Source organism: Blennius ocellaris, assembly GCF_963422515.1.
Source record: "Blennius ocellaris genome assembly, chromosome: 8".
In the NCBI taxonomy this organism is placed as follows: domain Eukaryota; kingdom Metazoa; phylum Chordata; class Actinopteri; order Blenniiformes; family Blenniidae; genus Blennius; species Blennius ocellaris.
Window position 1 is genome coordinate 27,596,139 of NC_137657.1, and position 15,961 is coordinate 27,612,099.

The 15,961-nt window shown below is 43.1% G+C and overlaps 3 protein-coding genes across 3 annotated transcripts; 1 reads left to right on the forward strand and 2 right to left on the reverse strand.

The window, feature by feature from the left end:
* Positions 1 to 313: 313 nt before the first annotated feature.
* lamtor2 (late endosomal/lysosomal adaptor, MAPK and MTOR activator 2) lies at positions 314 to 2,801 on the reverse strand. The gene is made up of 4 exons (XM_080500778.1): positions 2,627 to 2,801; positions 1,611 to 1,773; positions 1,433 to 1,522; positions 314 to 593 (listed from the first exon to the last, which is right to left on the reverse strand). Exons 1-4 carry the CDS (start codon positions 2,692 to 2,694, stop codon positions 537 to 539), a joined length of 378 nt encoding a protein of 125 aa, XP_080356904.1. The 5' UTR covers positions 2,695 to 2,801; the 3' UTR covers positions 314 to 536.
* A 960-nt stretch (positions 2,802 to 3,761) lies between these two features.
* On the reverse strand, positions 3,762 to 9,929 carry LOC308133146 (uncharacterized protein). Its single transcript, XM_080500441.1, has 7 exons — positions 9,833 to 9,929; positions 8,403 to 8,609; positions 7,438 to 7,557; positions 7,288 to 7,344; positions 6,673 to 6,897; positions 5,369 to 5,503; positions 3,762 to 4,460 (listed from the first exon to the last, which is right to left on the reverse strand). The coding sequence occupies exons 2-7, from the start codon at positions 8,577 to 8,579 to the stop codon at positions 4,428 to 4,430; spliced, it is 747 nt and encodes a 248-aa protein (XP_080356567.1). The 5' UTR covers positions 8,580 to 8,609; positions 9,833 to 9,929; the 3' UTR covers positions 3,762 to 4,427.
* A 155-nt stretch (positions 9,930 to 10,084) lies between these two features.
* On the forward strand, positions 10,085 to 15,163 carry LOC308134093 (uncharacterized protein). Its single transcript, XM_080501713.1, has 7 exons — positions 10,085 to 10,219; positions 11,144 to 11,331; positions 11,949 to 12,068; positions 12,355 to 12,411; positions 13,188 to 13,397; positions 14,559 to 14,681; positions 14,848 to 15,163. The coding sequence occupies exons 2-7, from the start codon at positions 11,155 to 11,157 to the stop codon at positions 14,923 to 14,925; spliced, it is 765 nt and encodes a 254-aa protein (XP_080357839.1). The 5' UTR covers positions 10,085 to 10,219; positions 11,144 to 11,154; the 3' UTR covers positions 14,926 to 15,163.
* Positions 15,164 to 15,961: the final 798 nt, after the last annotated feature.

A 15,961-nucleotide genomic window follows, 5' to 3' on the forward strand; every position in this document is an offset into this window, starting at 1 on the left:
AGAGCCGACTCTTTAAAGACGATCTGCTCCTTTGAACTGGATTCGCTAAAAGAGCCGACTCTTGAAGGACAGTTTTTCTGACTCAAACACTAAGAGTCGGTTCTTTCAGGTGACTTGGTTCACACGCACACAAAAATTTTAAAAAAAGCAGACTCTTTGAGGAGTCGGTTCTTTTGATTCGAGTGACAAAAAAAAAAAAAAAAGAGCCGAGCCTTTTGAGGTTTTATTACTACGAGTCCCCGGCGTGCTGATGGTTGTCCAACGTCTCCAGACTGTCCGGACCCCCAGAGTCAGGATGAACCAGAATAATCAGTTTAATCCAAACTTAGTTCTTTATTAAACATCGTTTCAAAAAGAAAAGAAAAGAAAAGAAAAGAAAAAAGCGAAAACAATCAGGAATTCATCGTCGGGAGAACAGACGGCGGAGGACCGCTGGACGCTGGATTACAGGGCGGAGAGACGGACGCAGGTTCACACGTCTCACACCAGGGGGCAGCAGTCGGAGGCGAGCCGGACGACTTCCCGGTTCCCCGCCGCTACGACGCCGCCACCTGAGTTAACGGCTCCTCCAGGTACTGGACCAGAGCCTCAGCCTGCAGACAAGTTCCACATGTACGCGTTTTGAAAAAACCCCCGAAATAACCGAGGTCCGTTTCCACGACAACGGCAGAAACAGTGGAAAACAATGTAGTTTTCATGTCGGGCCAGTAGTCAGTGCTGTTGTTTGTTTTAGTACTGAAACCACACACACACACGCACGCAAGCACGCATACACACACACACACACTAAAACACACCGGTTGATTAAAAGAAAAAACGTAGAAGAAATGACGTATGAGAATCAAAGCGTTTATGTATTTCTGTATTAAAACTTGGATCGTTTGTTCAGTTTTGTTTGAGAAATACCACCGAAATATTGTTTGATATTTGCGGTTTGAAGGATTAATTGAGAAAAAGGGGCAGAGCACAAGTTAATTCATTCAAGAATTTGAAGATTTTTGTTTTTGCTGTATTGAATTTTTTTTTTTTTACAATGAATGAAATAAATAAACTAAACATGTCTAACTCTTAAAGTAAAGATAACAGCTCATAAAGTGTGTACATCACGTTCCTATCAATGGACTAACTCAGATTGTCTTAGGTTGACTAATTCAGCCAAAACCTTTGAACATCTGTTTGTTTTGTTGTAAATATTTCTGTACTAAAGCAGATTGGAAATCGACCTGCAAAGAATCAAGGCTTCAGTTCAAATATTACTTTTCTTTCAATCAGACAAAACACACATTTCCCACAAAAAATCCCATGAAAAAAGTTTAAAACAAATTGTATTTTTTGTTGTTATTTATAAAATTAAAAAGCACCGTTAACACAGTCACTGCAGAGCCGATACCTTCGGGGTGGGCGGAGCTTAAAACAAAACAGGAAGTCTCACCTTGGCCTTCAGCATCCCGAAGCCCACCGTCTCTTTGGCGTACATGCAGAGCAGCAGGTTGGCGACCCGGGTGATGGCGACCCGTCCCTCCTGAGGGGGACGAGAAGAAGGACGTCGTGAGGCGGCTGGACAGCGAGAGGAGGAGGAGGAGGAGGAGGAAGAGGAGGAGCTCACTCACCATGCAGTCCATGAGAATGAACTTGAGTTTGTCCTCGTTGAAGGCCTGGTGTCCGTTCTTGTCGTAGGCGGCCCAGATGTTGCTGGCGATGGCGGCCGTGACCCGCGCGTCCGTGTCGCCGTAGCCCGAGTAGGCTAGCAGAGATCCCTCGTTGTTCAGCAAGCTGGAGGAAACGAGAGACGTCAATTGCGTCCTCTTCGCGGCAAAAGAAACGCCGAAAAAGACCAAAATTGCAGACAGACGGAAATATGGAATCAATAAAAACAAATTAACATTGACAGCATGTAGTTTTAAAAAAAAACCACACAAACAACAGCACCCACTAGTGGCCAAATGCACCAGCTACATTGTTTTCAAAAAGGTTTCCATAGAAACGTGGAATTTTTCTCAAATAAAACCTAAAACGGGACCTCAATCAACTGAAGGAGGACAAAAGCAAAGGGACACAAACGAGGAAAACATAAAACACGTTGGGGAGAGCGGGTCGCCGCTCAATCGGAAGGTTGCGGGTTCAATTCTCAAACTGTCCTTGAGCAAGTCACAGAATGGATTTATTTGTATGGCAGCCACGTGTGGTTTAGGTGATTAATAATGGAAAGTGCCATATGAGTGGAATCCATTTAACAAAAACAACTACATAGTGGCAAAATATCCTCGTAAATGACAGTACAAAAAAACCAACAATACCAATAAAACAAAAAGTGACACTAACATGCATACAGAGACAAATAGATGACATGAACAAACAAAAAATTAACAGACTTTTAAAAAAAAACTAGTAAACAAGGAGACAAACAGATTATAAATCAAACTAATGCGGCGTGTTTCAAACAATACCAGTGTGCCAAACAAAACCTCTTTATAATCTTAATTCTTAGTCCTCACGTCTGACCTAAACTCCTCATTTTTAACGATTCGGAGAGGAAAGAAGAGGAACGAAGGGCAGGTCGATGTGGAGAAGCCCAGCTGTTAGCCTGTTAGCTCGTGTTAGCACGCGGCTAGCGGTCGGGACTCACAGCGTGCTCTGGACTCCGTTCGTGTTCGCCTGACTGAGAACTTGAGTCAAAGCTTTCGGCCGCAGCATCGCGGTTTGTTCTGGAACCAGCGTGGGAACAAAAAAACTGCCCAGGAAAGGCTTAAACCGAAAATGAGGCTTCAAATTGCACCAAAGTGCTGAAACAAGTCAGCTGACTTCTAGTTCCGGGTTCGCAATGCATGACGGGAAGTGTAGTCTTTACGCTGACGGCTCGTCAAAGAGGAAAACAAAGTTTTGTGCGGGATTTTTCGGCTCCATTCAGACATTTTTGAGACGGAAAACAAGCTTTTTGGTCTATTTGTCGTTATATTACAAGTATTCAAAGACACGTTTTTAATTAAGACAATTTTAGAAATAATAACATATTAATAATTAATGTAAATACTAGTAATAGCAACCTCACACTGATCCTTATTTATTTATATGTGTATGTGTGTATATATATATATATCTCTAGTGTGATAGAGACTTCCATTGAGATGTCTCATTCGAACTTAAAATTAATACAACTACATTTTCAACAGTATTTGAATGAGTGAATGAAATATTCTTACATTAGGAATAACAAATTATACAGGGAAGTAGAAAGGTCAAATGATATTGAATATTAATTTGAATGACATCACACAATAAAAAAAAAACAAAAAACAAAACAAAATGATTTTACAGTCAAATGAATACTACTAATACTAATAAAAGGTCAATTTACAACAATTCTCTCTTTTATTTAAGTGTTAGCAGGATAAGTTTAAGGTGTTTCCCAAAGTTTAATAAAATGCGTTTTTGTGGTGGAAACATGGCTCCAGGAGAAACTAACAGATATCACGTTCATCTGTGAACAAAACTCCTTCCTGACTGAAATAAATGATGCTTAGAAACAGTTTCTGTTATTCCAGACAAGGCAGCGAAAACAGACGAGGCGTTTATGTTTACTTCCGGGTTCTCGCTCGCAGTGCAACATGGGAAATGTAGGCAAGACGCGACTGGGTGGAAAAACACTTTTCAGACTTTGTAAACAAAACGTTCAAGTAAATAACGTCACTGCATTTATTTCCTAAAGACTTTGTGAAGTCACTTCATCTTGACAGAAAAAAAAGTATTGAGGAAACATGAAGTATTTTTAAAAAGAATTTATTTAATACAAAGAGCTTGAGACACTAAATAGTAACCAGGCTGATAAATCCACATGCATTTAGTGAAAACACAAAAAAAGCACTATTATTGTCAGAAAAATAAAAGGAAATCATTTTAATAGAGGCCCAGCAGCATATTCACTTTAGTGCAGATGATTTTCTTTAAAAAAAAGAAAAGAAAAAGAAAAAACAACCAAATAATAATAAAAGTGCAATTTTTCCCCCCAAAGCAATTCTTAGAAAATGTGTTTAACTGGAAGTATGTAAATATATAAATGCCAAATCTCTTCCTCATACATTATTTGTGTATTTGTTGTAATCCTGCCAATAAAAAGTCTGTGTGTTTCCTTGCATGAGTAAGAATCGTGCAAATTAGCAAGTTAAATCATTTTACTTTATTCAACACACTGAAACACCAAAACACTAATTTATTCACCATTTCAGAGAGAAATTTTTTTTTCTTTTCATTCAGTTTGGTTGAGTTTTGGTCACGGACATGAATACGAATACATAAACAGCAGGAAAGCAAACTGTGCCAAGCTGGATTATACGACTCGGCCTCAACTCAAATTTTTGGAAATATGGAAAAGAAAAACAGGAACGAGAGGAAGAGAGATTCCCGCCCTGCGCCGTGGGACGAGGAGCGACTCACACCACCAGCGGCTTGTAGCCCTCCAGGTCCTGAAACACAAGTAATCAGATTACCTTACAATGACAACCCAAGACGGGAAAAAGACATTTAGATCAATATGTAAGAAGATTAAATTGAAAAGGACTATATATATATATATATATATATATATATATATATATATATATATATAAATAGCAGTTACTTTACAAGATAATGCAAATAAAAAGTAACTTGTTACTTGGTAAAGTCGCCGTGTCTATAATGAGGACATAGCTGGATTATTGTAGCATTAGCATTAGCATTAGCTGAGTGGTAGAAGATGCTCTATAATCTGATGTCTGATGTCTATAATCTGGTGTTAGAGGAGGAAGATGCTCTACAATCTGATGTCTATAATCTGGTGTTAGAGGAGGAAGATGCTCTATAATCTGATGTCTATAATCTGGTGTTAGAGGAAGAAGATGCTCTATAATCTGACGTTAGAGGAGGAAGAAGCTCCATAATCTGATGTTAGAGGAGGAAGATGCTCTATAATCTGGACCACTGATGGCAGTAATGTGTTAGAAGTAACATGTTACTCTGATCCGATTACTTTTTCCAGTAACAATAAATTCAGGGATTACAAGTTTTAAGAGTCTTTCAATCAAATCAACAGAACGTATATTATAGCGCATTCAAGTTGTGCATCGTGATTTTGAAAAGTAGCTAAAAGTAACTGAAGTAGAGTAACTAATATTTAAAAAAGTAGAGTAAGTAAAGTAACTGGATTACTGTCTCAGAAAAGTGATCAGTAAACAATTACCCCAGTAATTTGACCAACACGGATGTAGACGTTTTCCTTGCTGAAAGATGCTAACGCTAACGCTAATGCTATTCAGAGTAAGAAGACATGACGGGACATTTCAAGTCCCGGTGTGACGAGACGAGGTGGAGAAAGAGAGACAGGATTCCTCACCTCGCTCTTGCTCTTGCTCTCGCTGTTGCCGGACTTCTTCAGAGCTTTGATTCCCAGGACGGAGGAGCTGATGGTGACGCAGAGCTCCAGCACCGCCAGAACCACCAGCAGGCCGCTGACGCCCTGCAGCAGCATCTGGAGGGACCAAACCAGAGTCACACTCAATCAGGTGACCGGGGACAGAAGTGGAGCCCTCCGTTAGCATTAGCGTGTTGTCTCCGGTGAAGGGCAGCCATGATGCATTTAACATTAGCAGGTAGCCACGGTGGCTGGGATTAGCAATAGCATGCTAACAATGGCTAGATTCCCTTTCTAATGACCGTCTGCAAGTTTTATAGAATTCTATCTGTTTTGTTGCCGATTCTTCTCATTAGTTCCGAAATGTTTCTTTAAGAGACATCATCCAGATTATAGAGCATCTTCCTCCTCCAACATCAGATTATAGAGCATCTTCCTCCTCCAACATCAGATTATAGAGCATCTTCCTCCTCCAACATCAGATTAGAGCATCTTCCTCCTTCAACATCAGATTATAGATCATCTTCCTCCTCTGACAGATTATAGAGCATCTTCCTCCTCTAACAACAGATTATAGAGCATCTTCCTCCTTCAACATCAGATTATAGAGCATCTCCCCCTCTAACGGCAGATTATAGAGCGCCTTCGTCCTCTGACAGATTATAGAGCATCTTCCTCCTCTAGCATCAGATTATAGAGCATTTTCCTCCTCCAACATCAGATTATAGAGCATCTTCCTCCTCCAACATCAGATTATAGAGCATCTTCCTCCTCTAGCATCAGATTATAGAGCATCTTCCTCCTCCAACATCAGATTAGAGCATCTTCCTCCTTCAACATCAGATTATAGATCATCTTCCTCCTCTGACAGATTATAGAGCATCTTCCTCCTTCAACATCAGATTATAGAGCATCTCCCTCCTCTAACAACAGGTTATAAAGCATCTTCCTCCCCTAACATCAGATTATAGAGCCTCTTCCTCCTCTAACATCAGATTATAGAGCATTTTCCTCCTCTAACATCAGATTATAGAGCATCTTCCTCTAACCGATGTAACATCATCTGAACTTAGTGAGTGAATCAGTAATCAGATTACTACAGCGTTGCTAAACTCAACGGATGCTAACGCCAACGCTAGCACAGCGGGAATCCAGTTTTGACGCCGGCCACTCGGGGAGAACGTCACGGGAAGTTCCCGTTCCTTCCTGACACAGCGAGCAGTGATGTCACTTCCTGCTGGGGAAACGAGAGCCACTAAAAGTAATCAACCAATCAGGGAACGGACCAGAGTCAGCCTCTTGGCCTCCAGGCACGACTCCAGCAGGGCCTGGTCGGCGGGGGAGGGGCTGGGCGTGGGGTGGTGGCGGCGGCGGTAAGAGTAGTAGTCGTAGTCGTCGTCGTGTCGGCACAACCCCCACAGGTTGATCTGGAACACGTTGATGGTGAACAGAACGATGGCGGCGATGGAGAAGCAAATCCCCGAGAGCTGCAGGATCACGTTGAGGATCACCTGAAACAAAAACGTAAAATGTTCTTTGAGAGCGGTGGGAGGGGGGGGTCAAAGGTCAAGGTCACAAGAAGGTCAAAGACGTTATTTCTGTCGTAACGTGGTGAATCTTAAATCTGACCGACATTCAAAACCGACGCCAAGATGTTCAGTTTTCAACTCCCTATCCACCGAGACGTCACATGATGGAGTGATGTCATGACCCTGGTCAGAGGTCAGAGGTCAGAGGTCAAAGGTCAAAGGTCAGGAAGGGGTGTCGAGCTGTAATAACATGAAGCAATTCAAAAGACCACGACAGATAACGGGAGCAGTGGCGTGGCGGATTAAATAACCCAGTAATCCACTGGTTTCCATGGTGACTAATGTGGTGTTGGTGAAGGTGGGGCGACTCACCAGGCAGGGGCTCGGGTACTTCTCCGACAGGATGCTCACGACGCCGAACGTAACGAACTGCGAACAGGTAAAGACAATCGCTCGGGTTCAATTTTTACGAAAAAAATGGTTGCGGTGAAGTTCAAAATGGCGGCGCGAGGAGCTGCTCACCACGCCGCCCAGCCAGAAGGGGAAGGCGGTGGCGTCCCGGTACCACCAGAGGCTGTAGCCGCTGAGGCAGACGACGACCGCCAGGCCGATGATGAGGAGCCCCGTCATGATGTGCAGGGCCTGAGAGGGGAAACACCGGAAGCAGAGCTTTTATTGTGAAAATCTCAACTGTGTTGCCGAGAAGAGCGTAGAGTGTCTTCCTCCTCTAACGTCAGATTGTCGATCATCTTCCCCCGCTAACGCCAGATTATAGAGCATCTTCCTCCTCTGACACCAGATTATAGAGCATCTTTCTCCCCTAACGTCAGATTATAGAGCATCTTCCTCCTCTAACATCAGATTATAGAGTGTCTTCCTCCTCTAACACCAGAGCATAGAGCATCTTCCCCCTCTAACACCAGATTATAGAGCATCTCCCTCCTCTAACATCAGATTATAGGGCATCTTCCTCCTCTAACATCCAGGTTATAGAGCGTATTTCCCCGCTAACGTCAGATTATAGAGCATCTTCCCCCTCTAACGTCAGATTATAGAGCATCCTCCTCCTCTAACACCAGATTATAGAGCATCTTCCTCCTCTAACGTCAGATTATAGAGCATATTCCTCCTCTAACATCAGATTATAGAGCATCCTCCTCCTCTAACACCAGATTATAGAGCATCTTCCCCCTCTAACACCAGATTATAGAGCATCTTCCTCCTCTAACGTCAGATTATAGAGCATCTTCCTCCTCTAACACCAGATTATAGAGCATCCTCCTCCTCTAACATCAGATTATAGAGCACCCTCCTCCTCTAACACCAGATTATAGAGCATCTTCCTCCTCGAGCGTCAGATTATAGAGCAGCCTCCTCCTCTAACAGGAGATTATAGAGCATCTTCCTCCTCTAACCTCAGATTATAGAGCATCTTCCGAGTACCGGTACTACAGTGGATATATCCCCAGTAGGTGCAGTGGTCTCACCCCCAGCAGTGACGGCGAGCCCCTCTGGACGCTCCTCAGCCGCTGCGACAGGGAGCAGCAGGCCGGGTTGTAGCAGAGGCCCCGGAGGATCTGGCACAGCGGGGGGCAGAAGCTGCCGGGGTCGGTGTTCAGGGTCAGGACCATGACGCCCTCGGCCCGGGTGATGCTCACCGACATGCTGCTGCCGCCGTCCGGACGCTGGAGCGCCTGGGGAGAAGAGCAACCGTCTGTAACCTGTCGCTCTGGAGCCTCAACGTCGCTCCGTTCAGGACAAGATCTCGTCTTCCGCGCTGGTTTAAAAAAATAAAAATAAAAAAATCTGGTCGAATCTCCAGGTGGGAAAAAAAAAAAAAAAAAAATGATATGAAGTCAGAGCTTTGAAAAAAATAAGAAAAAAAAGCAAAAAGAGGATAAAAAAAGTAAAAATAGATAAAAGGGGGAATAATTTAAAGAAAGACAAAAGCGGGAATGATTAAAAAAATATAAATTAAAAATTAAAAAAACCTGATGAATTTTTAAAAAACCTGAAAAAAATGAATAAATTAAAGACAAAATGATGAAACGCTAATTAATCGAGGCAAATTATTACACTTTAACACAAAATAACTTGTGTAATAAGTGTAATAAAATATATTTAAATTGTACCTGTGACACTTTATTTAGCATTATTGTTTTTTTGGTTTTAAATGGTAAATGGTTTTCACTTATATTCTAGCACTTTCCCACCACGTAAGCAATCCACTTTTTTTTTTTTTTTTTTTTATGTAGATGTTCTTTCCTTATTTCCAGTATTTAACATGTTTTCTGGCTCCAGACAAGTTTTATTTGGTCAAAGATCAGCTTTCTTGGTGATAAAGGTTACAGACCAGTTTTTTTTTTTTGTCTTATTTTTTTTTTATTGTTGCTTTGTGCATGTTTGGGTTTTTTTTTCCCCCCACTGTTAATTTTTTCACTCCTCGTTGTATTTTGAGATCCACACATTCAGACTAAATAATTAACAGGTGGCACTGAACCCCCTGACCGACCCGGACTCGAACCCGCGACCCTCCAGCTGGACCCTCCAGGTGACGTCAGCGCGAGGAAACGACGCCAGCGGGGGGTTCGTCTTCTCCTTTAAAGTGTCTTTTTCCAATCCAATTCAGAAACTTTTCTCCATTTCAGCCAAAGTTTAAACAGTTTCACAAGGTTTATTTTTCTTAAATTCACATTTTGGACGGAAACATTTGATTTTTTTTTAATCTGTTTATGATATAAAATTTTCTTTCTGTCTGCAACACGGAAACAACCTGGATTTTAACCTCGAAGCTCCACTTTTTAACTTCCGACTCGACAGTTCAAGGTAAAAAAAACCCAAAAACATCGTTTCAGTCTCTAAACCCGAGAAATAACAATATGTGACGTCACGGCAGGAATAAAAAAAAACGATTTACCTGCTGAAAGTGGGAATAAACCGGGAAGAGTCAGAGAATTAGACCTGCTGGTCGCTGCTGTTCCTGTTGCGCAGTTTCTTGTTTTGAGAAAAAAAAATAAAAGAGGAGAGAAAACCAACCTCTTCCTGGAAGTCCTCCTCACTCCACGGTTTTTTAACCCTTCACAGTCGCTTGTTGCGCTTCTTTCGCTTGTTTTTTTTCTCCCTCCCCCGCCGGACCTGGCAACCCGCGCCTGACGTGCATATGGGACATGAGTCTTCTTCCAGGAAGGGGTTGGTCTCTCTCTCCCCCTTTTTACGACTGTAAAACTGCGCAACGCGTGAAATAAACTGCACAGATTCTCTCCGGACGACTTTAATCCTCCTGGTTTCTCTCTACTTTGACATCGTAAGTCATTTAATCCTTGCGTTTTTTTTTGTTTTTTGTTTTTACTTGTTTTGTGAGGCAACGTAACGTAACAGAGTCTGTCCTCAGATAACCTGCATCCACATAAACAAACCCACACTTTTAAAAAAAAAAAAACACATTTTAAAAGTATTTCTCGATGAATCATACAATTTCAGAGTTTTTAACTCTGCTTCAACGAGAAATTTCAGACTTTTGATGCATTTTGAACAATAAAAAAAAACCTGTTTGGCAGGGTAAATAGAATCCAAAGCTGGGAGCGCTCGGTGCTGCCCCCCAGCGGCACGGATGTGTATTTTGTAAATAAAACTACATTAAATTGTGTTCTAAGTTCCTGTATTTAACAATCAACACAATAAGACTTATTCTTAAACATGTCTGATACATTTAAAGTCGTATTTTCTTGTAATGTCATGAAGAAACGGACTCTGAATTACAGTGTGGCTGTAATTGAGCTCCTGGCCGCAGGGGGGCAGCACTGAGCTCACTTCAGACATTTGTGATTTATTATAAAGGATTTTACCCCTTGTCTTTACAAACCATTTTCTTTTTACCCTGGGAGTTTCAGATTCACCCAGGTCTCTGTTAAATCTACCACACAGAGGCTAAAAGTGCAATTTTCAACAACAACAACAACAAAATGCTGATTCGTTAGATATTTAAGTGACGGATCCAGCTTATGAGGAACTGAAGCTTTCTGGGACAAACTGCTGTTTGTCTGTTTTACAGCTTTGGAAGCTGATACGCTTTCGGTTCGTGGTGCTGCTGAACTGTGACTGATTAAAAAAAACAAACAAACAAATAAATAAATAAAAATCACTTTATTGTTGAGAAACTTGGTGGCCGTGATCATTTCTTCACACGTCGCTGAGGATGAATATTTTCCCTTCTCTCCTCGCCGCCCAGCGCCTGACAGGATGTCGGTCACCATGTCCAAAGCGGACGGCGTCACCATGCTGACGTTGACCGCCGACCCCGACAGCCTGTGCCCCCCGCTGTGCCAGGTCCTGACCGGGTTCTGCTACAGCCCCGTGTGCTGCTCCGTGTCCCGCCACATGAAGAGGATCCAGAGCGGCTCGCTGTCCATCCTCGGGGTGAGCGGCAGCGTCGCCGTCTCGTCGCCTCGTGTACACCGTCATGTATTTAGCTAGTTTTTTTGGTTTTTAACGTTAAGAAACGTTATTAACGTTAAGAAAAGCTCAAGGTAGCATTACATTTTCAAAATATAGCGTAGCTCTACTAGATTTAATGTGGAATAGTAATGCATCACATAGCATGCTATGACTTAGCATGACAATACATAGCATGGGATCAGTTAGCATAGCATAGTGTCAGCGAGTGCAGCGTCAGAATGCATAGCATAGCTTCAGATAGCATAGCATAGCATCAGATAGCACAGCATAAGATAGCATAACATAGCGTCAGATAGCCTAGCATCAGTGAGCACAGCATCAGATAGCATAGCATAGCGTCAGATAGCATAGCACAGTGCAAGATAGCACAGCATCAGATAGCATAGCATAGCATCAGAAAGCATAGCGTCAGATAACATAGCATAGCGTCAGATAGCGTGACGTGACGTGACAGCAGACCATCACGTAGCGCTGCAGAGCAGAACATTACATAACAATAAAGGATGTTAACATAATAACATCATGTTCTTGTTACAGAATTTAATAAACAATAAATTCACGTGCCTCTCGTCCTGCAGACTCTGCAGATCGTCACCGGAATGTTCCACATCGGTCTGGGGTTCATCCTCCGCTGCTCCAGCTTTGGATCCTGGTACCAGATGGACGAGTCCGGCTTTCCCTATTGGATGGGGGCGTTGGTACGGAGGAACGACGGCTTTCCCAATACATCATGGGAATATGTTCTGCTTCATCACTGACTGCGCTGCGACGACGCAAACGTCTTTTTGAGCTATTTAGCATCTGAGCGGCGCGAATGTGATTCCAGAAACAAAAACAGTGCTAATGTGAAAGCTAATGCTAATGAGGGCGAATGCTAACGATGACGTCGCGTTCCGTTGAAATAGAAAACACAAATCACACAAACGTTTGATTGTCTGAAAGAAGTTCACCGGTTTTGTTTCCACGTGGGTTTTTTTATTCCAGTTCGTGATTTTCGGCATCTTGTGCATTTTGACGGAGAAGTTCCCGAGTCCGTGTTTGGTGAGTTCCTCGTTCTGTTAATGCTTAGAAGTCTTTGAAAGTCTTCCGCTTTGATCTCTGTTGTAACGCTGTCGCTTTTTAACGTAGTGACTCATCCGACTTCACGGACGGACAGACTGCCGCACGTTCACTTTAGGGGAAAAAACTGGCCCTAAACTAAACTAAACCCAGTCCTAAACTCACCTAAGCTAAACCCAGTCCCAAACTAAACCCAGTCCTAAACCCACCTAAGCTAAACCCAGTCCTAAACTAAACTAAACTAAACCCAGTCCAAACGTAGACTGAATCAGTCAACCCAATGCTGAACTAGACCCAATGCTGATCTAGGATCAGTCCTAAACTATACCTAGTCCTGAACTAGAATCAGTCCTAAACTAGACCCAGTCCTAAACTAGACCCAGTTCGGAACTAGACCCAGTCCTGAACTGGAATCAGTCCTGGACTGGAATCAGTCCTGGACTGGAATCAGTCCTGGACTAGAATCAGTCCTGGACTAGAATCAGTCTTGGACTAGACCCAGTCTTAAACTAGACCCAGTCCTGAACTAGACCCAGTCCTGAACTAGACCCAGTCTTGAACTAGAATCAGTCTTGAACTAGAATCAGTCTTAGACTAGACCCAGTCTTAAACTAGACCCAGTCCACACACAAACCCACCAAGTGTTTAGGAAGAGACGAGGGGATGAATTTTAAGGTGAAAAATGCTGACTCGACGTGACGACGACGACCGTCTTCTAGGACCCGGGTCTTTAAATGTGCTCCTCCTCGGTCCTGCAGATCTTCTTCCACTTGGTGCTGCACGTGTGTGGAGTTGCTGTCACCATCGCAGCCATTGTGCTGTACAGCACCAACTTGGCCCACATCCGGTCCTGGTGGATGTGTGGCGAAGACCGAGGCTGGTACTACGACACCACCACCCCGAGTCCCGGCACCGAATTAGAAATGGTGCTGAAGGAGAAGTGCCTGGAGGCCAAGAGCCTCGTCCTGGTGAGTCCTGGGAAGAAGGCCGGGGACAGTTGTCGTTGCTAGGTAACGTCACGTAGAGAGGGAGGCGGGGTTAAAGGGCGGGAGGCGGGGCCGTGACGTCGTCGTTTTCAGCTGGGGGGCATCTCGTCCGTCCGCACGTCAAAGCTGACTGTTAAAAAACAACAAAAAACAACAACAAAAAAAACCAACAGTTTTCAGGCTCTTAAAACGCCGCGTCATGAAGACGATCGGACAAAAACCACGGTTCCATGAAACGGCGTTGTTGTGTGGGCGGAGCCTCAGGTCTGTTCTAAAGTCATGTCCAAAACTGATCTGAAACAAGTCTAAGCTGGTCTAAACCGGAATGGGTTTAAACTCATCTCAAAAGGGTCTAAATGAGTGTGAAACTGGTTTGAAACTAGTTTGAAATGAGTTTAGTCTGAAACCGGTTTGAAATTACTCTAAACTTGTTTAAACTAGACTGAAACTGCTCTAAACTGCTCTGAGCTAGTATGAAACTGGTCTAAACCTGTCTGAAACTAATCTAAACTAGACTGAAACAGTTCTAAACTAGTCTGAAACTAGTCTAAACTAGACTGAAACAGTTCTAAACTTGTCTAAACAGTTTAAACTAGACTGAAACAGTTCTAGACTGGTCTAAACTAGTCTGAAACTAGTCTAAACTAGACTGATACAGTTCTAAACTAGTCTGAAACTAGTTTAAAATAGACTGAAACAGTTGTAAACTTGTCTGAAACTTGTCTAAACTAGACTGAAACAGTTGTAAACTGGTCTAAACTAGTCTGAAACCAGTGTAAACTGGTCTAAATCAGTCTGAAACTAGTCTAAACTAGACTGAAGCAGTTCTAAACTAGTCTAAACTAGACTGAAGCAGTTCTAAACTGGTCTAAACTAGTCTGAAAACAGTGTAAACTGGTCTAAATCAGTCTGAAACTAGTCTAAACTAGACTGAAACAGTTGTAAACTAGTCTAAACTAGACTGAAACAGTTCTAAACTGGTCTAAAACTAGTCTAAACTAGTCTGAAACCAGTGTAAACTGGTCTAAATCAGTCTGAAATGGGTCTAACCAGGTCTGAACTGGTCTAAACTAGCCTGGAACTGGTTTAAACGGGTCTAAACTAGTCTGGAACTGGTCTAAACGGGTCTAAACTCTCCATCAGGCGCTGCTGAGAGGCGTCAACGGCGTGCTGATCGTGTTGTCGGTGTTTGAGCTCTGCGTGGTCGTCAGCGCCTTCGTGTTGGGCGTCAAGACCATCAGGAGCCGAGAGCAGAAACCCAAGCAGGTAACACACACACACACACACACACACACACACACACACACACACACACACACACACACACACACACACACACACACACACACACACACACACACACACACACACACACACACACACACACACACACACACACACACACAGCTCTCTAACCGTCCTCCTGTTCCAGGCCGTTGAAGACCCTGAGCAGTACAAGCCGCTGCTGCAAGACGCCGACGACGCCGCCGTGATGCAGCCTGACGCCTGAAGTCTCCGCAGCTTCACGTCCTTCAGTCTCGCTTCAACATCAAAGCACTTGTATCATTGAATGAGCTTTAATTCGTCACCTTCCATGTCTTTGATTGTTTATTTTTTTTAAATGCTTTTTCTACGATCCTGTTTGCGTCACGCACCTTAAAACCACTCTGCCTGCTGCAGGGCGAACGGTTCACGCCTGTCTGACACTTTAAGCCATAAAAGCAATTAAACAAAGGGACTGACCAGCACTTTGACTTTGTCACAGTTTGTCTTTGTATATATTTGGAACAGAGGAAAAACATTCACGTATGGGAAGGAGTTGGGGGGATTCTCACAGGGAGGATGTCATATTTTGTGTTTCCCACAAGGTGGCGCCCTTTGATAGCAACCGAAATAACAATCCAACTTGGTGGTTTAATTTTGACAGTCAAAAAGACAAAAATCTATGCGTTTTCACTTGAAACAGTGAAAACGCTTCATCATGTTGTACTTAAAAATAAAAAAAAGCCCTCTATAGTCACCTTTTCGGAAGAAATCGTGAAACGCGAGACGTGATTCACTGACTGGAGCTGCTGCAGCAGAGCGGCTGCCATCTTGGATGAGGACTTGCCTCTCCTGTGAGAAACAATTGAAATCAAACGTCAGGAGTGGAGGTGTGCGTGTGTGTGTGCGTGTAGTTTCAGTACTAAAACTAACAAAAGCACCAACAACTACTGGCCCAGTAGTTGTTGGTGCTTTTAATGTTTCCACGCTGTAAACATTAAACTTTTCAGAAAAAAAAAAGACAAAAACTATGCGTTTTCACTTGAAACAGTGAAAACGCATCATCATCTTGTACTTAAAAATAATAATAATAAAAAGCCCTCTACAGTCACATTTTAGGAAGAAATCGTGAAACGCGAGCTGCCGCAGCAGAGCGGCCGCCATCTTGGATGAGGACTTGCCTCTCCTGTAAGAAACAATTGAAATCATACATCAGGAGTGGAGGCGTCAGAGCGCGCGTGCGCGTGTTGGCCACCAGGTGGCGCCCCCTCCCTGCTGCACTC